This window comes from Schistocerca piceifrons, chromosome 10 (assembly GCF_021461385.2).
Source record: "Schistocerca piceifrons isolate TAMUIC-IGC-003096 chromosome 10, iqSchPice1.1, whole genome shotgun sequence".
Taxonomy (NCBI): Eukaryota; Metazoa; Arthropoda; class Insecta; order Orthoptera; family Acrididae; genus Schistocerca; species Schistocerca piceifrons.
The window spans coordinates 127819400-127841173 of record NC_060147.1 but is presented as its reverse complement, the minus strand read 5'-3'; the positions used below and the strand labels follow the sequence as shown (position 1 = coordinate 127841173).

Genomic DNA, 21774 nt, shown 5'->3' with positions numbered 1-21774 from the left:
CAGTTTAAAAGGAGCCTGAAAGACTTACTGGCGGCCAACTCCTTCTACTCCATTGACGAATTTTTTAATAGAAACAAATGATGTATTGTATATATTCATGTTATTAATATTGTTATCTCAGCTCAAAAAAAAAAAAATAAATAAATACATGTTCCACATCCACGAGGATCTCCTCAGAACGGATCTATGGAATGAAAAACTAATCTAATCTAATCTAAACTATGGTCCATATAAACGTACATTTAGCGTAGCTGACCACTTCTCAGAAGAAGTAATTTCTCATGACGGTGTCCTGCTGCGTCAGTTTCTGTTGCACAAGACCCCCAGTTAATTTCGTGAAGACTGTTCGTCCTCTAAAAGAATTTATTTTCTAAAAAAATGTCACCCTTCTTCTCTCCGCCAGTGTGCTCATGCATTTTTTTTCGCTCGTAGTGACCATCTTGTTTTCGTGTTGTTTATTGTCACGGTAAAATGCAGCGGCCACGGAAGAAGCAAGCATTGCTGGTTTCCTTTTAGCACTCGACTCCATGAGAGGCTACTCTCAGTGCGTGCAACTGGCTCTCCCGATGAGTGTTTTGTGGCGCATCTTACCGTAGAAGACTTGTCCCGTTCACTTTAGCGCTCTCCTTGCTGTGCGCTTTAAGGATGGTGTTAATGAGCATTGTTATAGTTCAATTCTTTTATCTTGGCGGCTCGCGCATGGCCGCCCAGACGCGGGAGATTGCTGCGTTGCCAGATGCACGCGTCAACAGAAGCAGCGCCATAGTATAGTTCGCAAACTTACGTTTAGGGGGGAGCGAGCAGTTTATGAAATAAAGCCACCACGGCCGCATTAACCCTTTCCCTGCTTCAGAGACGTGCTCCCCGCATTCCGCGCTGTGCGCGATTTTGTCATCACTGCACTGCTCGCCTGTGCAGACACATGGTGTTCCGACTGCTTTGACACACTTTAATCATTCGATTTCACAAAAGCTATTTGGCCCAAAAATTTAATTTTTACACATCTTCTTGACTGATACCTTCCCCCCATAAATGACTTAATTTTGTTTCGATGTTCAACGCAGTTATTGTGCAGCATTAAATGTAGTAAACCATTGCTCGAAATTTTGAAGAGTTTGCAGAGGTAAAAGTCCACAGTGTATACTTTTCGTACGGTCGATTTTAGTTGGCACTAGAAATTTAAAAAAAAATTATATTCAAACGAATAAAATTCATGAAGTACGACACTTCGATATTGTTTTTAAATAAAGAAAATATTAAGCACCGAACAAGGTTCGAAAACAAATCGTTTTGCTCAGCAGCCAGTCACCTTAACCACTACGCTAACGCAGTTGGTCATTGAACAGAAACCCTGGAGGACATGAAACAATCACGCAAAATACCGACAAACACTGCTGGTATGACTATGAATTACGTTTCGTCGAAGTAAAATAGGAAATAAACGATTACCATTGTTCTTTATTGCGAAGAAGCGGTTAGTGAGAATGAATTTCCTTGCTATCGCCTGAATTAGGTGGCTTATTGCTTGTTTGGTTTAATTAATTAATAGAATATGAAGCAATTGGTATAAAGAATGCTTTTTCCAAACTTTCTTTTATAGAAAGTCTGCTATCAAGACATTGCTTTTCTTCAGTTACTTCATTTATGACTGAACGTTTCTAAAACTGAAGACACTCGTCCGTGCTCTGCACTGCAGTCTCGCTCCGGCAACGTCGTTCTCTGTTCATTGGCTGACTGTGTTTTGTGACGTCAGATGAGCAGAACGAACCTAAACTTAGTCGCCGTCGCAAATGACGCGCACTTTAGGAGATGGAAAGATCAGCACAGGATAGGAAAAAGATGGAGGACAGCGTCAAATGAGTAGGGCGACTGCCTACTTTTAAAAAAAGTGAGGCCTAAGTGTTCAGACAGGGCAGGCGGTACTCACGCTTTCCGCACATGTTGATGTGGTTGGTGACGGGGTAGTCCGGCTGGCAGAGACACAGCTGCTTGCCGCTCTGCTTCTCACAGATGCCGTGGTCGAAGCCGCACTGGCTGGAGTCGTCGCAGCGGTCGCCGTACTTCAGCTCGCCACCTGCAACATGTCAGTCAACATCCACTGCCATTCCTGTGATCGCTTCTTCAATTTCTGGGAAACGGCGCTAGGAGGCACTATTTTCACGTAAAATCATCTTATTTACTACTTCTTCTTCTTCGCGGATGGATCACTTAGGGACTGACCCGTCGTCCTCCCGAACGCGAGCCCAGTGTGCTAGCCACTGCGCATCAATTTCGGTTCCAATGATGCATACTAACAGCCGTTCTCCTTATAGCCTTCAGCCATGTTGCATTGATATTTATTGGAACAACAACCGATATTGGGCGACCTTCTTGAAACTCTTCGCTCAACGAAGCACGAGCGCAATTAAAATCCGCAAATCAGTTGTGAACGATCTTTTCTGAAGGGGAATGATTACCAGAAATTTAACGAGGCGAAAATCCTAAAAAGAAAGCATAAAACTATAAACTCAGGCGAAATTTTAATTTTTTACAACACTTTCTTTAAACTCTCACTGTAAAACGGACTACTCGGTCCATTTAAGAGTTTCCACCATTTTTAAGTAATAGTAAATAATCTGTCAGATCAAGAGTCCAGAAAATGGAGACGGCGTTTCTACATCTAAATCAGTTGCAAAGCGATTTAGAAAAGATTGCTGTATGGTGTGGCAGGTGGCAGTTGACGCTAAATAACGAAAAGTGTGAGGTGATCAGCACGAGTTCCAAAAGAAATCCGTTGGAATTCGATTACTCGATAAATAGTACAATTCTCAAGGCTGTCAATTCAACTAAGTACCTGGGTGTTAAAATTACGAACAACTTCAGTTGGAAAGTTTTGTGGCAGTGTTCGTAGCGACAAACAATTCGCTGTAGAAACGGCTTACGAAGTCACCGCCACACTTTTAATAGCGGGCCGACCGGTCCGCTGGAACAGTGAACAGAAAGATGAAAACCCAAACACTCTGATTAAATAAAAGTCGGTACTTATCTTTATTAACGAAGATACAGAAACACAGTAGTGAACTCCGTGTCTACAGAAATCTGTCTAGTTCGAGTCGGAGCGGCTAGGTCAGCGTCGGCTGACGACAAACAACACTCTGCTGCGATGAACACACAACTGACTAGCAAGTACACAATTCGGTGGCGAGTATACAACTGAGCGGCGAATACAGAACTGTCCTAGCGCTCGCGACTCCAGCGCTTAAGAACCCAGAAGCCAGCGGTGGCGCGCGCAGACTTGCGGCGATTTGCTGTCTCGCTGGCGCTGCTTATGCGGACGGCGTCCGGACTTTGATGCTGCCAACCTTTTGGCAGCGGGCTCGGGTGGCATTACTGGCTAGGATATAACAGAAAGACCACATAGGTAATATTGTGGGGAAGGTGAGCCAAAGGTTGCGTTTCATTGGCAGGACACTTAGAAGATGCAACAAGTCGATTAAAGAGACAGCTTACACTACACTCGTTCGTCCTCTGTTAGAATATTGCTGCACAGTGTGGGATCCTTACCAGGTGGGATTGACGGAGGACATCGAAAGGGTGCAAAAAAAGGGCAGCTCGTTTTGTATTATCACGTAATAGGGGAGAGAGTGTGGCAGATACGATACGCGAGTTGGGATGGAAGTCATTAAAGCAAAGACGTTTTTCGTCGCGGCGAGATCTATTTGCCACCAACTTTCTCTTCCGAATGCGAAAATATTTTGTTGAGCCCAACCTACGTAGGTAGGAATGATCATCAAAATAAAATAAGAGAAATGAGAGCTCGAACAGAAAGGTTTAGGTGTTCGTTTTTCCCGCGCGCTGTTCGGGAGTGGAATGGTAGAGAGATAGTATGATTGTGGTTCGATGAACCCTCTGCCAAGCACTTAAATGTGAATTGCAGAGTAATCATGTAGATGAAGATGTAGATGTAAAATCAACATTTGTTGGCCTTCCTTCTCGCCCAGTATTCCTTCATAAACAACGAATGGGTTAGCTTTCGTCGCGTAGACCACGTATGTCGGTTAGTTTTTCTCTCTTCTTCCTCAAAACCCCGTGTGTTCGTGATTTTTCTGATTTCATTTCTATCATGTAGATTTGGAGACCCTAATTCTCTCAGGTCTTTTTCCGTCTATTTGTACCAGTTCGGTCGTGCAGTTTTGTTCTTTAAAAAATGTATGGATTTTGTGCGTTAACCTGTTTGAGTCCATTCTTTCTAAATGCCCCGTGAATTGGATTCTTCTCTCGCGCATTGTGTCTGTTATTTTTGAGATATTTTTATATATTTCTGTATTGTGTTTTGGATAATGCACACCATCTTTAGTTCCTGGCCCTGTAATTTTCCTCATTATTTTACGTTCTTTCACTTCTAATTCCTCTTTTAGTGTTCTGTGTTGAAGATTTAGTGTCTAAGATGCGTAGAGAGCTTCGGGTTTAATTACTGTTGTGTAGTGTCGTATGTTGCAGTTCCACGAGACACTCTTTTTGTAGTAAATGTTTTTTGTTAATTGAAACGCCATCTCCATTTCCTGGACTCTTGATCTGACAGATTATTTACTATTATTTAAAAATGGTGGAAAATCTTAAAGTGACCGAGTAGTCCGTTTTACATTGAGAGTATAAAGAAAGTGTTGTAAAAAATTAAAATTTCTCCTAACATTATCGTTTTATGCTTTCTTTTTAGGATTTTCGCCTCGTTAAATTTCTGGTAATCATTCCCCTTCAGAAAAGATCTTTCACGACTAATTTGCGGATTTTATTTGCGGTCGTGCTTCGTTGAGCGATGAGTTTCAAGAAGGTCGCCCAGTATCGGTTGTTGTTACAATAAATATCAATGCAACATGGCTGAAGACTATAAGGAGAACGGCTGTTAGTATGCATTGATGCGCAGTGGTTAGCACACTGGACTCGCGTTCGGGAGGACGACGGTTCAATCCCGCGTCCGGCCTACCTGATTTAGGTTTTCCGTGATTTCCCTAAATCGCTCCAGGCAAATGCCTGGATGGTTCCTTTGAAAGGGCACGGCCGATTTCCTTCTTCATCCATCCCTAATCCGATGAGACCGATGACCTCGCTGTCTGGTCTCCTGTCTCAAACAACCAAACCCGAAATTGGTGTAAAACTTTAGTAGTTTTTTTAAAAATAAGGAGTAATTGCTTAAACCCCTTATTTCTACATTTGTTTGGTGTAAGTAGTGAAAAAATATTTCTAACTGAAACGACACGCAGCAAGAAAAAAATTCTCTGCAACTTACAGTTCCAAATACTTAAGAAAAGTTTTATGTAGTATGGGCCTCACAGCAAAATATACGTTTTTAAATAAGAGAGATATTTCTGTGGTTCAGAAACAAATCAACCTGCTTATATATCAAAAATGCGAGATGATAAAGAAGTTGTGAACGAAACACACACAACACTGGTGAAATATTCTACAATATTTACAATACTGGCCATCATAATTGCTACACCAAAAAGAAATGCAGATTATAAACGGGTATTCATTGGACAAATATATTATAGTAGGACTGACATGTAATTACATTATCACGCAATTTGGCTGCATACATCCTGAGAGATCAGTACCCAGAACAGCCACCTCTGGCCGTAATAACGGCCTTGATACGCCTGGGCATTGAGTCAGAGCTTGGATGGCGTGTACAGGTACAGCTGGCCATGCAGCTTCAACACGATACCACAGTTAATCAGGAGTATTGACTGGCGTGTTGTGACGAGCCAGTTGCTCGGCCACTATTGACCACACGTTTTCAATTGGTGAGGGATCTGGAGAATGGGCTGGCCAGGGCAGCAATCGAACATTTTCTGTATCCAGAAAGGCCCGTACAGGACCTGCAACATGCGTTCGTGCATTATCCTGCTGAAATGTAGGGTTTCGCAGGGATTGAATGAAGGGTAGAGCCACGGGTCGTAACTCATCTGAAATGTAAGGTCCACTGTTCAAAGTGCCGTCAATGCGAACAAGAGGTGACCGAGACGTGTAACCAATGGCACCCCATACCATCACGCCGGGTGATACGCCAGTATGGCGATGACGAATACGCGCTTCCAATGTGCGTTCACCGCGATATCGCCAAACACGGATGCGACCATCATGATGCTGTAAACAGAACCTGGATTCATCCAAAAAATGACGTTTTGCCATTCGTGCACCCAGGTTCCTCGTTGAGTACACCATCGCAGCCAGTCCTGTCTGTGATGCAGCGTCAAGGGTAACCGCAGCCGTGGTCTCCGAGCTGATAGTCCATGCTGCTGCAAACGTCGTCGAACTGTTGGTGCAGATGGTTGTTGTGTTGCAAACGTCCCCATCTGTTGACTCAGGGATCGACACGTGGCTGCACGATCCGTTACAGTCATGCGGATAAGATGCCTGTCATCTCTACTGGTAGTGATACGAGGCCGTTGGGATCCAGCACGGCGTTCCGTATTACCCTCTGAACCCACCGATTCCATATTCTGCTAACAGCCATTGGATCTCGACCAACGCGATCAGCAATGTCGCGATACGATAAACCGCAATCGCGATAGGCTACAATCCGACCTTTATCAAAGTCGGAAACGTGATGGTACGCATACCTCCTCCATCACAACAACGTTTCACAAGGCAACACCGGTCAACTGCTGTTTGTGTATGAGAAGTCGGTTGGAAACTTTCCTTATGTCAGCACGTTGTAGGTGTCGCCACCGGCGCCAACCTTGTGTGAAATCTCTGAAAAGCTAATCATTTGCATATCACAGCATCTTCTTCCTGTCGGTTAAATTTCGGGTCTGTGGCACGTCATCTTTGTGGTGTAGCAATTATAATGGCAAGTAATGTATTATTTCTTACACGAATCGGTTTTCGGCTTTTACACCTACATCACGTACAAAGATACGTATGTGGTGCAGTGAAATTTTGTTGGATCAATGATTTTAAACTAGTCCATCTACAGACTATCTCCATTTACAGAGATGATAAACGTTAATGTTACAATTAGAAATAAAACATGAGAGATTATTTCAGTGTAAATGCGATCTAAGGATTATATAACTAAGATAAAATATGTGACACATTAACTAATAAACTTTATCGCAAATTACAACAGTTGTACACAGAAGAAAATAATTGAACAATAAACTTTAGTGAGGTATTCCAAAGTTGTGGCTGAACTTTAATAGGTCCTAAATTACAAGCATATAAGATATAATAGTCATATTATCCAGGCGAGCGAGGCAGCTGTGATTACACAAAGTAAAAATTGTTTGGAATACAACGAGAGAAATTATTGTAACTGAAATAAAGGCGTGTGAGTAAGAGGCGTAATTTACAACGGGTAATGAGTAGTATCTGCAAATAGAAGTGGTGAGTAAGGGAACTGTGTGTGGTCATTCAGTACGACACTTGAGTTAATGGACATGTGGTAACTAATTTCCATTGTTTCGAAATAGTTTATCTTCCTTCCTTTATGGATGTGATGTAATACTTCATGTTTCACGTTGTAACTGTGGCCTTGTTTAAGTAGTTGGCCTGAAAAAGTAGTGTTCTCTTCTAAATTACCAACTTCTGTGGTGTTCCTTCAAGCGAGTACATATTGCCATGCGAGACTGACCCATACAGAATTTGCCTCAATTACAAGTAATTTTATACATTCCACTCTTTTCCAAAGCTGTGTTTACCACTGGGCAAAAAGTCTCCGACACTGATGTGCACATAAAATGACCTTTTTACGTTCCTGGAGAGTCCACTCAGACTTTTCCTAAGTATGCAGTTGTGCACCGTTCATTGCATTCTTGAGGTGATGGGTGAAGAAGAGAGGACCAATTGTTTCTGCTTTTTATGAATTATGGACTCCACTGAGTTAGAAGGATAGTCATTGTTTGGTGCTGGATGTCAAATCAGACACCTTCTAGCCGTCTAATTTCCGAACTTATTTTATTTGACTGCCAATTTCGGCGATTTACTGCGCCATCTTCAGGCCCCTGACCGACGTGTACGAAGATTCCACCTCGGTTCTGGTCAAAATAGGGGCCAGCTTTCAATTTCTGGTTATCTGTAGATTTCTGCTAGCTATAGCAATCACTACAACCATCACTACAGCCTGATCAGAACCGAGGTTGAATCTTCCTACACGTCAGTCAGGGGTCTGAAAATGGCGTAGTAAATCACCGAAACTGATAGCCAAATTAAGTAAGTTCGGAAATTTGACGGCTGAAAGGTGTTTGATTTGACATCCTATAGTGGACAGCGAAGTCCCATAACGATATGTGAAAAAATGGACATACAGAGAATTGTTTTATGGTGTTTGATTGCACTTACTTCCATTTAGAAGATGTCTTTATTCATGGGGGTCGATAGCAGGTGATGTATCATTGAATGGAAGGCAAAGTGGTTATGGGTAACTGGGTGTTGAGAACTCGCCGATATTACCATATCTGTGATGGTAGGTTTCCTATAAACCTTTCAGATTGTAGCTGATGGAACCTGAAGAAAGATTAAACTTGTGGAGTGAGGCTTTGTGGCCACTTCTTCCTATAGTTCTGGCAGAAATTTTTACTTGTCAATTTCTTTCCTCTGTTAAATCTGTGAGGCAGTTCTAAATCTTGTGCTATATCGCGAACCCACTTTTGAAACTCGGTCTTAGCTAGCAGCATTTTTCGTAGTTTTCTTCCAATGTTCCTAGAACGATTTTGATCTCGTTTGGAGTGTAGTTCTAGGAACATTAAACTGATCGGCAGCAGCCGTTTCGGTCGTTTCGCATTCTAAAACACTTGGTAGCGCTTGCCGCATAGTAGTCTCAGACTACTCCTATCGACCCTAATCGGCGCGTGTCTTCTCCAACCTTGGCATCGTCCTTTAAAAAAATAAAACAAAAATATTCTTATACCAGTCGAATTTGGTATGGCCCATACTACCCTGCTGACACTGCGCGTTAAAACATGGCAGAAACAGAAACTGGCTTGAGGGAGTGGAATTTTGTTATCAGTGTGTAATCTACATTAAACTACTTACATCTTAATATTTGTATGATAATGCTACTTCTTATCTTTAAAAACTGTAAACCGATGCTGATAATTATACCGTTCATCAGATTCGACAATGAAAAACAAATTAAACTTACTTGCGACAGAAACTCAACAACCACATCCTTCAAGTGCTGACAAAGGGGGAGTGATGTCTGCGCTTTCTTCCAAGCACTGCGTGCGTCCGCTGTTTTGCAGCGAACCTAAGGAACACCGAGTGGGGCCGGCCGTTGTGGCCGAGCGGTTCTAGGCGCTTCAGTCTGGAACCGCGCGACTGCTGCGGTCGCAGGTTCGAATCCTGCCTCGGGCATGGGTGTGTGTGATGTCCTTAGGTTAGTTAGCTTTAAGTAGCTCTACGTTCTAGGGGAGTGATGACCTCAGATGTTAAGTGCTATAGTGCTCAGAACCATTTGAACCATTTGAACACAGAGTGGCCCAAACCACCGTTGGCACATACTAACTCCCGTCTACTAAACGCGAAACCGGTTCACGGTTCATAGTTCAGGGTCCCAGTTGCCAGTAGGCTATATAACAGCTTCAAGAGGCAACAAAAATTTCATTCTCAATATTTCATACAATTATTGCTCGAATTTAAAAATTTAAAACGCTATCGCCATCTGATCATCGAGATATATAATCATACGTTAAAGGCTCAACACAACAAGACAGGTATTACAGCTAGAAGCTGTATGCACGTCTTAAGGCAATTTAACAACGTTGTATTCATCTAGTGCCGGCCGGAGTGGCCGAGCAGCTCTAGACGCTACAGTCTCGAACCGCGCGACCGCTGCGGTCGCAGGTTCGAACCCTGCCTCGGGCATGGATGTGTGTGATGTCCTTAGGTTAGTTAGGTTTAAGTAGTTCTAGGGGACCGATGACCTCAGAAGTAAAGTCCCATAGTGCTCAGAGCCATTTGAACCATTTTTTTGTACATCTAGTATTTGAGAATGGAGAGCGCTTAGCGACTCCCAACACACTTTACACATTATTTCAACCTTCATGAATGTATTTCTCGTTGACGCCCCCACAAAACAAGGAAAGGAGAAAAAAAATGGTTGAAATGGCTCTGAGCACTATGGGACTTAACATCTTAGGTCATCAGTCCCCTAGAACTTAGAGCTACTTAAACCAACTAACCTAAGCACATCACACACATCCATGCCCGAGACAGGATTCGAACCTGCGACCGTAGCAGTCACGCGGTTCCTGACTGAAGCGCCTAGAACCGCACGGCCAACACGGCCGGCGAAAGGAGAACAGTTTATCGCCTAATAAATTTTGTAGTTCTTGCAGTAAGACTTCTGATCCGGTATGACGTTTTAATTTATTACTTCCATACTACTAGTTCCCTTCGCTTCACATTATGCAGACAATATACACATACACCGCTGAATGTATGTGCACAATTATATCACGACGCACGGTTCAGGAGATATGACGTCATAAGCGTGGAGATACGTGAGAAACCAGCTTTTGCTTAAAGTGGTGCGGAAATGTCCTTGACTATATTCATCAAGTGTTTGATAACGAGCGTACTTAGCGACTTCCAATAGAATGTAAACATAATGTCAATCCTGTACTAAACTTAATCTCGTTTATATGCTCAACGTCAAAAATTGTGAGATTAACTAATGTGTAAAGTAGTCAGACGACTGAACAGCTTTTACGCATGAGAGTTCGATTCTTTAAGGAATCGGAGGTGTGCTAGCTCACTCTGAGAATAGTTATGGCGCCTTGCCTGACGGAAGTTAATGTTTAAACGATTTGAAAACACAGTTACACTACTGGTCATTAAAATTACTACACCAAGAAGAAATGCAGATGATAAACGGGTATTCATTGGACAAATATATTGTACTAGAGCTGACATGTGATTACATTTTCACGCAACTTCGGTGCATAGACCCTGAGAAATCAGTACCCGGAACAACCACCTCTGGCCGTAATAACGGCCTTGATACGCCTGGGCATTGAGTCAAACAGAGCTCGGATGGCTTGTACAGGTACAGTTGCCCATGCAGCTTCAACACGATACCACAGTTCATCAAGAGTAGTTAGTTGACTGGGGTATTGTGACGAGCCAGTTGCTCGGCCACCATTGACCAGACGTATTCAATTGGTGACTGATCTGGAGAATGGGCTGGCCAGGGCAGCAGTCGAACATTTTCTGTATCCTGAAAGCCCCGTACAGGACCTGCAACATGCGGTAGTGCATTCTCCTACTGAAATGTAGGGTTTCGTAGGGATCGAATGAAGGGTAGAGCCACGGGTCGTAACACATCTGAAATGTAAGGTCCACTGTTCAAAGTGCCGTCGATGCGAACAAGAGGTGACCGAGACGTGTAACCAATGGCACCCCATACCATCACGCCTGGTGATACGTCAGTGTGCCGATGACGAATACACGCTTCCAATGTGCGTTCACCGCGATGTCGCCAAACACGGATGCGACCGTCATGATGCTGTAAACAGAACCTGGATTCATCCGAAAAAATGACGTTTTGCCATTCGTGCACCCAGGTTCGTCGTTGAGTACACCGTCGCAGGCGCTCCTGTCTGTGATGCAGCGTCAAGGGTACCCGCAGCCATGGTCTCCGAGCTAATAGTCCCTGCTGCTGCAAACGTCGTCGAACTGTTCGTGCAGATGGTTGTTGTCTTGCAAACGTCCCCATCTGTTGACTCAGGGATCGAGATGTGGCTGCACGATCCGTTACAGCCATGCGGATAAGATGCCTGCCATCTCGACTGCTAGTGATACGAGGCCGTTGGGATCCAGCACGGCGTTCCGTATTACCCTCCTGAACCCACCGACTCCATATTCTGCTAACAGTCATTGGATCTCGACCAACGCGAGCAGCAATGTCGCGATACGATAAACCGCAATCGCGATAGGCTACAATCCGACATTTATCAAAGTCGGAAACGTGATGGTACGCATTTCTACTCCTCACACGAGGCATCACAACAACGTTTCACCAGGCAACGCTGGTCAAATGCTGTCTGTGTATGGGAAATCGGTTGGAAACTTTCCTCGTGTCAGCACGTTGTAGGTGTCGCCACCGGCGCCAACCTTGTGTGAATGCTCTGAAAAGCTAATCATTTGCATATCACAGCATCTTCTTCCTGTCGGTTAAATTTCGCGTCTGTGGCACGTCATCTTCGTGGTGTAGCAATTTTAATGGCCTGTAGTTTGATCTCTTATTCCGTGTGTTGCGTTTGCTTTAGTTTGCGAGGATGTAGTCACCCTGAACACGATGACGTCTGCTGACTATTGCTGACTCCCCAATAGCAGTGGCAGTGTTACGAAGAGGTAGGATGCAATGTTCATTCGAACATGCATGCATACTTAGTATTTACACAAGCACTGCTATTTCCTGTTTATTCGCCAATACCGGGCCCTCGACTCAAATGGTTCAAATGGCTCTGAGCACTATGGGGCTTAACATCTGAGGTCATCATTCCCCTAGAACTTAGAACTACTTAAGCCTAACTAACCTAAGGTCATCACACACCTCCATGCCCGAGGCAAGATTCGAACCTTCGACAGTAGCGGTCCCGCGGTTCCAGACTGAACCCTCGACTCAATATGTTCCTGGAAGAGAATATACGTAACGAGTGCAGGTTGTGACACATGGACGACGACGTATGAAAGTTTGGCTCTGGCCGTGATTCGTGCACGGATGGCCGAAGCAGTTAAGACGATCTCTTGCGTAAAGTGGGAAATACGGGTTCGAGTCCCGATCCGGCACAAATTTTCATTGTTGTCGTTCCAATTTACAGCCGAAGGTGGTGCATATTCGCAACCGCGAATACATATCCTGCATTGTTGACTAGATTGGCTGCGCCAAAAAAGCTGCAGCACCTATCGAGACCGTTGGAGTTCTATACCGCTACTCCACTCAGCCACAGCGCCGTAAATCTTCCTAGGCACGGTCCTCACTGAGGCAGCAGTATATGTCGCAGGAAAAGTGGTGCGGCGCGACTCTTACCCGTCCGACACTCGTGTTCCTTCAGGGGCGACAGAAGTAAGAAGACACAAAAGGCAGCAACAGCCTCGCGTGTGACGCGTCGCTGCCGCCCTCACTTTAAACGACTTATAAATATAACACATATTTACTGAGGACTCGAAGCAGGTAGTGCTCTCTTTCCAGCGTTAAAAACAATTTTGATATGTTACGACCCAAAATGCCCCAGACGTAAACTGGCCAGCGAATACGTATTTTACTGAAGACTTTTCAAAATATGCTCTGTGTTTTGCTTAAATTCAAAGTATCACAATAACTACGGGCAGGAGCGGAAAGAAAACCAGTTCGTTATCAAGCTGTGATGCCAGGCTATACGACGGCAGAAACTCAGTTTATTTTATCGAATAATGATATACAGGACATAAAATCCCGTCTGAGGCCTGCGATCATTTTTATGTTAATAATTGACGACCAATGCTGTACAGTCGCAATAAAGTCTTGAGATGTTCAATTGACTCTTTTATTAGAACATGTTACGCGTTTCGGGATTACACCCATCTTCAGACTTCAACTTCAATAACGTATGTTATTCGACACTTTCTTTGAGTTGCCAAGGCTGTACGCCTGGTTGGTTAGGAAGGAGTTGAAGTCTGTTAGGTCTGAAGACGGGTGTGATCCCGAAACGCGTAACATGTTCTAATAAAAGAGTCAACTGAACATCTCAAGACTTTATTGCTATTGAACAGCATTGGTTGCCAATTATTTTACCGAATAATATCCTAAAGACCGACTCAGAAAGAGTGCGTAGCAGACACGGGCGAATCCGAAAACATGGTTTTTAATTTTTTGTGTGAAAAGTAAGAGATTTACTGACAAATTAACTACAGAGATGCTTCATGCAATAAAACTGTCTTTTTAGGCACATTAGATGGCTTGAAATTTCGCTCTACGTGTATCATACAAGACAAATTCGACATGTTGTGTGACCCAAAATGCACCAAATGTAAACTGGCCAACCAGCACTTCGTGTTGCACCGGCCAATACAACAGAGTATCGTAAGCGTGTTATATTGCTGTCGCCCCAGTTCGGATGGTGGTTATCGCTGAAACGACTGGTTTTCGGTTATACTGGTGTTTTCCATCCCCAATCTAACATGACTGTTAAAATCGCTCAAAATAACCGGTTTTTGAAATAACTGATGTTTCTGTTTTCTGTTGCTATTATTTGCAATAATAAATGCAGACATCGAAAAAAAACTGAAAAATTCTAGGACTGCCTCGGACTTTTGAATTATACGTTTCAGAATTCCTAGAAGCAAATTGTTAAATTAAATTGGCAAATAAAAGAAAAAAACCAAAAGAAATCTTCGTCCATATACTGTTTGTTGCATTTACTCTGAGGGTAAAACTTTGAACATAGCTGCTAAGGTTCAGTGACCGTGTCAGAATTACATTAGAACAAATAAGCCCTTGTTGCAACCCTTGTTCACTCAAGTACGAGCAGCCCTTAGCGGCTCGCCATCTTATTTACAACTATTCATGACGTCGCCTTTCCAGCTTCGATTTTTAAAAAATGTGACTTTTAAGTACCGCATCTCTTTCCATTCTGTACAAACTTTAATTTTATTAATGTATTATATACCTAATATGTTTTAGAACAGTTATTTTAATTCTGAAGACGACGCTCATAGTAGCGTCGAAACGTGGTCAATTTTGACTTAATATTTGAAGCCAAGGGCTTATTTGTCCTGATATACTCTGAAGGTAATGAGGGGTGGGGTACTACGAAAGAATTGGATTCTAATTTTTTGAAATTCTACTCAAAAATCGTGTTGCAATCGAGGATCGTGCAACCACTTGCGCGTTACTTATAATCAATGCTAAAGAGTGAGAGAGTTTGGAGAAATCTGTTCTTCGTGTTACGTTGTCCGTTTCCTAGCAATACAGACTGGTGCTCCACGCTCGGGTATTAGGCGGCTGCACCGGACCAGAGCGAGTGACAAACAATCTGCGCGCAAAAGTTTAAAAGCTGTCTTTTCAGAACGCCACAAAAGTGTCGGATCAGTGTAGGCCTCGCGGGGTGGCCGCGTGGTTAGAGGCGCCATGTCACTGATTGCGCAGCCCCTCCCGGAGAAGATTAGAGTCCTCCCTCGCGCATGGGTGTGTGTGTGTTTTTCTTAGCATCAGTTAGTTTAAGGTTCAAATGGTTCGAATGGCTCTGAGCACTATGGGACTCAACTGCTGTGGTCATCAGTCCCCTAGAACTTAGAACTACTTAAACCCAACTAACCTAAGGACATCGCACAACACCCAGTCATCACAAGGCAGAGAAAATCCCTGACCCCTACAGCTGTCCTGCCAGTGCGCATTCTTTCTCCTTAAGACATGACTTCAAGTTAGAAATGTTTCCCTGTCAGGGCGCCTGGAATTGATGCTATTCCTTGTCAGTGCCAGTTTTCCGTATGTCTTGTAGTTCTCGCGCAAGTCGTCTTCTGAGACTCCACAGGTGCTTACGGCTGACCGTGTACGTTTACTCTCTTGTAAGATTTATTGTGAATGACCGGGCACAATTTGATCGGTACGGTCGCAGGTTCGAATCCTGTCTCGGGCGTGGATGTGTGTAATGTCCTTAGGTTAGCTAGGTTTAAGTAGTTCTAAGTTATAGGGGACTGATGACCTCAGATGTTAAGTCTCATAGTGCTCAGAGCCATCTGAACCATTTGAATCCCAATTTGATGATAATAGTACCTTCCATAAATATACCACTAGGAACAAAATCTGCCTCCATTGTCCACAATTTTACCTTACTCTTGCACGGAAAGGAACGAAGTATGTAACCATAAAAATTTTTGAACACCTCTTACATCTACATCTACATATATACTCCGCTAGCCACCAAGTGGTGTGTGGCGAAGGGCACAATTCGCACCAAAGTCATATTCCCCCCACCCCTTCTGTTCCACTCGCGGATCGCGCGAGGGAAAAACGACTGTATGAACGCCTCAGTACGAGCTCTTATTTCCCTGATCTTTGAGTGGTGATTTGAAAGTTGCTGGTAATAATACGTGCCCTACATCCTCGGTGAAGATCGGATTTCGGAATTTAGTGAGCAGCTCCTTCCGTTTAGCGCGCCGTCTATCTGCAAGTGCGTCCCACTTCAAACTTTCTGTGAGATTTGTAACGCTGTCGCGATGGCTAAATGTACCAGTCACGAATCTTGCCGCTCTTCTTTGGACCTTCTCAATCTCTTGAATCAGACCCAACTGGTAAGGGTCCCATACAGACGAACCATACTATAAGACTGGACGAACTAACATATTGTAGGCTATTTCATTGTTGAAGGACTGCATCGCTTCAGGATTCTATCAATAAACCGCAATCTAGAGTTCACCTTACCCGTTACTTATGTAATCTGATCATTCCATTTGAGATCATTTCGAATAGTCACACCCACATACTTCACGGATGTTACCGCTTCCAAAGACTGATCATTATTTTGTACTCTTACATTAATGGGGATTTGCGCCTTGTTACACGCAGTAGGCTACACTTACTCCGTTGTTCATTAAAGGTGCTGGCAGCTAGCGAAAGTTTTAAAAGAAAATTGAAATCATTTCCGCTCGAGAACTCCTTGTACCATGTAAATGTATTTCTGTATAAGTGATATTTCCTTTGTTGTGGTACATTCATCAAATTTTTCTATAGCTCAAGAATCAAGAAATTAGTTATATAAATGGCTACCTCGAAGCCATTTTGTTGTCATGTTCTACATCACAGCAAAATGTTGCGAGCATGATCCAAGGAACAGGTGTAAACACAAAAGATATGTTAGCAGGCAGTTGAATGTGAAGAGGAGACTGTTAACGCTGTTTCTTGTGCACTGTTTGGACTTCAGAATTTGTGTGAGTGCGATAGAAGTCAAGATTTTAAACACGGCTGAAACAGCAACTGTCGAAATTCTTCACGGTAAATGATGACAGCCAAAGCAGTTGCAGGATAAAGATGAGTTATTAAAATTCTTGACCACGGTTTCGGTATATCTAAATATACCTTCATCAGAAGTAAAATACCGTGAACAGGAAGACACTTTCATTAGCAAAAACTTAGCATCGGAAATGAGAAAGAAAAAAACACTATAGCTTAAGTAACTGTAAAATTACCAGAGTATTACAGGCACAAAAACGTTTAGTCACTTACTAAAATCACATCCTGCTATGGATATTCATAAAACAATTGTGCCAAAGGCGTCGTCAGTAGTTAAAACATCATCTCCATTTATACAACATGATTACGGACAGACGGTCGATGTACTTCGCCAATGAACTATCGTGACGAGAGTGTGAAAACACTAGGGCAGACAGTTTCGCCGAGAGAGGGCACTTGTGCTATGTGCCAGACACACGCGCACATTAAAATCCATGGATACATATATATGCGCATGAAAACCATTAAAAGTTGTGCTAATTCAAACCTTCCGTCTTGATAAATAAAACATATCAGAACCATTTAAAAACATCTACGTAAAATAGAAAATATGAAACCAATTTACCTATGTCCTAGTGTCAAGCAGATGAAGCTTGCGCTACGGAACACAGAATTGTTACAGGTCAAAGCGATGCCGGCGAAGACAAATTAAAAAACGATATTTTACTATAATACAACATTCTACACATTTGATCCGCGTCTATCGATCAACAGTTCCCTCGCCGACAGCAACAGTGTCACGTCAAGTAGCGTGATCGCGTGCATCGCAAACGTCGCCCACGGCACGGACGCATTTTCGCGATTATGCGCAGCTAAGGGGAAGGGGTCGTTACCGCTGCTGCTCGAGTAAGTGGTCACTCCAGCTCAGCCGAGTCGCGCACGAAAGCAAGGAAGGCGTCATGCGACGCTGGAAAAGTGTAACATTCAGTCCTACAGCAGTATAGCGAACTCTGCACGAATATACAGCGCTACTATAAATGAGTCATTCGCTTTCAGAGTTCTAGATTTACCAAAGAGCTTCACGTACTGTACGGTTATAATTAAAGTGCACCTACTCACGGAGTTCCAGTGTGACTGTAATTATCGTATGGCAGCGAAATTCGGCAGATATACTAATGCGTTAATGCGGAACCGATTTACGCCGAATGATAAAAAAAAGGAAGTTCCAATTTCGGGCACCAGGTGCAAGTCTGGCACTGTGAATGCAAGAAAGACATGCAGAAATGTTTCCACCTGCAATGGACTAGAAACGAGACGCAGCCAAAGAAGGTCAAACGAGTGAGACAGCAATATTGTTGATTTTACGCACATCAAAAAAAGTTTTACGTTACCCCGGTTCCCAGAACTCCTGAAGATAAACGTCGACTGTGGATATTGTATCACAGACACACTCCCTTTGACTGTTCAGAGATGTAACTAAACCCGCCCAAATATGTAAACAACCATGCATGAGCAGCGCCTATTAGACGGAGGGGGTCTAACAGCCGAACAGTTACGGTCATTGCACCAGGATGGAGGTACACGGCTCGTGTTGTCTGTAGTTTTACCGCGGTTCGATCGCGTCCGCATTTTTACTTTGTGCCAGGAAGGGCTCTCAACAAGGGAAGTGTCCAGGCATCTCGGAGTGAACCAAAGCGATGTTGCTCGGACACGGAGGAGGTACAGAGAGACAGGAAGTGTCGATGACATGCCTCGCTCAGGCCGCCCTGGGGCGCGAGTGCCTTTGGTAACAGCAAAGCTGTCCTGGGCTGGTGAGCACATCGGTTGGACCCTAGACGACAGGAAAACCGTGTCCTGGTCACATGAGTCCCGATTTCAGCAGGTAAGTGCTAATGGTAGGGTTCCCACGAATCTACCAACTGAAGGTCTCCTACCACTGTTCTCAATTTTGAGTATGGGCTATAACGTGAGACCTGATCATTTGGCGCCAGCACACAATGGATGTCGACGCCGAGGACGTAATTAGCGTCCGTCCTAGAAATAGCAACACTATTCCTTCCGTGAAGAAGCCTGATCTCTCTCTTCGTTTGCCCATGTCTGACGGTGCGTAAATGTTGGTAAGCCTCACTCGAAGTGCTGTTACAGCCATTCCACTTGACGATGATAAGTAGCTGACGTCCTCCACTACTACGCCTTCCGTAAGTAGTATCGCTGTGCCAGTGCTGGTTTGTGAAGCTAGTGTTTCTACACTACTGGCCATTAAAAATGCTACACCAAGAAGAAATGCAGATGATAAACTGGTATTCATTGGATAAATATATTATACTAGAACTGACATGTGATTACATTTTCACGCAATTTGGGTGCATAGATTCTGAGAAACCAGTACCCAGAACAACCACCTTTGGCCGTAATAACGGCCTTGATACGCCTGGGCATTGAGTCAAACAGAGCTTGGATGGCGTGTACAGGTACAGATGGCCATGCAGCTTCAACACGGTACCGCAGTTCATCAAGAGTAGTGAGTGGCGTATTGTGACGAGCCAGTTGCTCGGCCACCATTAACCAGACGTTTTCAATTGGTGAGAGATCTGGAGAATGTGCTGGCCAGGGCAACAGTCGAACATTTTCTGTATCCAGAAAGGCCCGTACAGGACCTGCAACATGCGGTCCTGCATTATCCTCCTGAAATGTAGGGTTTCGCAGGGATCGAATGAAGGGTAGAGCCACGGGTCGTAACACATCTGAAATGCAACGTCCACTGTTCAAAGTGCCGTCAATGCGAACAAGAGGTGACCGAGACGTGTAACCAATGGCACCCCATACCATCACGCAGGTGATACGCCAGCATGGCGATGACGAATACGCGCTTCCAATGTGCGTTCACCGCGATGTCGCCATACACGGATGCCACCATCATGATGTTGTAAACAGAACCTCGATTCATCCGAAAAAAATGACGTTTTGCCATTCGTGCACCCAGGTTCGTCGTCGAGTACACCATCGCAGGCGGTCCTGTCTGTGATGCAGCGTCAAGGATAAGCGCATCCACGGTCTCCGAGCTGATAGTCCATGCTGCTGCAGACGTCGTCGAACTGTTCGTGCAGATGGTTGTTGTCTTGCAAACGTCCCCATCTGTTGACTCAGGGATCGAGATGTGGCTGCACGATCCGTTACATCCATGCGGATAAGATACCTGTCATCTCGACTGCTAGTGATACGAGGCCGTTGGGATCCAGCATGGCGTTCCGTATTACTCCCCTGAACCCACCGACTCCATATTCTGCTAACAGTCATTGGCTCTCGACCAACGCGAGCAGAAATATCGCGATACGATATACCGTAATCGCGATAGGCTACAATCCGACCTTTATCAGTCGGAAACGTAACGGTACGCATTTGTCCTCCTTACACGAGGCATCACAACAACGTTTCACCAGGCAACGCCGGTCAACTGCTGTTTGTGTATGAGAAATCGGTTGGAGACTTTCCTCATGTCAGCACGTTGTAGGTGTCGCCACCGGCGCCAACCTTGTGTGAATGCTCTGAAAAGCTAATCGTTTGCATATCACAGCATCTTCTTCCTGTCTGTTAAATTTCGCGTCTGTAGCACGTCATCTTCGTGGTGTAGCCAATTTTAATGGCCAGTAATGTAGTTGCTGTAACCATAGAGGGACGGGAATTCGTCGACGGATACTTACAGTAAAAGAGCGGTGTGCAATCTGCCGCATGTGCTACATCTTTGAGTAACATCACCATGGTCCGTGATAGTATGGTATTAGTATTAATGGATACGACGAGGAACGACATTTGACGTCCAGCGTGTTGCGGAGCGCTCTCGTTAGGCACACATTGTACTTGTCGGTGCGGTCTCTGTCAGTGGTGTTTGTGAATCAGTTATGAAGTGGTCTCTCGGTGGTGTCGCCTCAACTGTGACACCCGCGGTTGCAGGCAACTGGATTTTCCCCCTGCCATCAGTCCTGTTCTGCCAAGCCGCAGCTGTTATGGCCACATCTTCCTATACTGCGCCCACTTCTGGAACTTCCTGGGGTCCGCCTTATAGGTCTCGCTGGAGAGGGCAATCGCTTTCGGTGGTGTAACGTCGGTCTTCGTCAGACACCCCAGTACTCTCTTCTGTGGTGTCGTCATCGTCTGCCCATTTGCATTCATCTTCTCCTATACGAAGCAGTCGCCTGATGGCGTGCGACATCTTTTCTTTCGCTGTTTTGGTAACTGTGCTGTCGTACTTACATATCCAGATCCGAATGCTATTTCCAAGTCCCGTTGTCTTGCATGTTGGGGACAGTAGTGGCCGTCGATACCACCAGCCAGCCGAATTCCATATTCGTTCCTGCGGCATCGAACTTCTGTTGCAACTGCTCAGCGGAGCTTTCCTCGCTTGACATTTGGGACGCATTGTCATCCACGTGTGTCGACTGTGCCGTTTGATATTGGGGGAATGTGCAAGGGAAATGCTTTCGGAAGGCAGTACCATACGTATGAGGCGTGGATGCTTTCGTGGGTGTGGACACTGCTTCGCCCGTCGGTGCTTGAATTATAATCCCTTGGACGCTCTATGAGTGTACGTGGCTTTCCTTGGTACAACCCGAGCAGGTCTTGGGATGCCTGTCGTAAATAATTACCGCTCTACAACAACCAATAAGAAGATAAGACGGGATTTGCTGTTTAAGCTCGATCTGAACTTACCTCACCCCGTTAAGAATGGGGTACGTTCAAAAGTGATCAATTTTTTGGCGATACGGCTGAGTTCACGTCCAGATGGTTGTAAAGCAAAGCAGCCTGGAACATCTTCAAACAGGAAACATCTAACTCTGCTAAAAAGGACCGCAATTCACATA

The 21774-nt window shown here is 44.4% G+C and overlaps 1 protein-coding gene across 3 annotated transcripts in view; it reads right to left on the bottom strand.

The window, feature by feature from the left end:
- LOC124718969 overlaps positions 1-21774 on the bottom strand; it is a 288559-nt gene that overhangs the window by 146797 nt on the left and 119988 nt on the right. For all 3 annotated transcript variants that reach the window (XM_047244639.1, XM_047244640.1, XM_047244641.1), the window contains exon 3: positions 1928-2074. In XM_047244639.1, coding sequence (XP_047100595.1) covers positions 1928-2074 — 147 coding nt within the window. The remainder of the gene's footprint in view (positions 1-1927; positions 2075-21774) is intronic.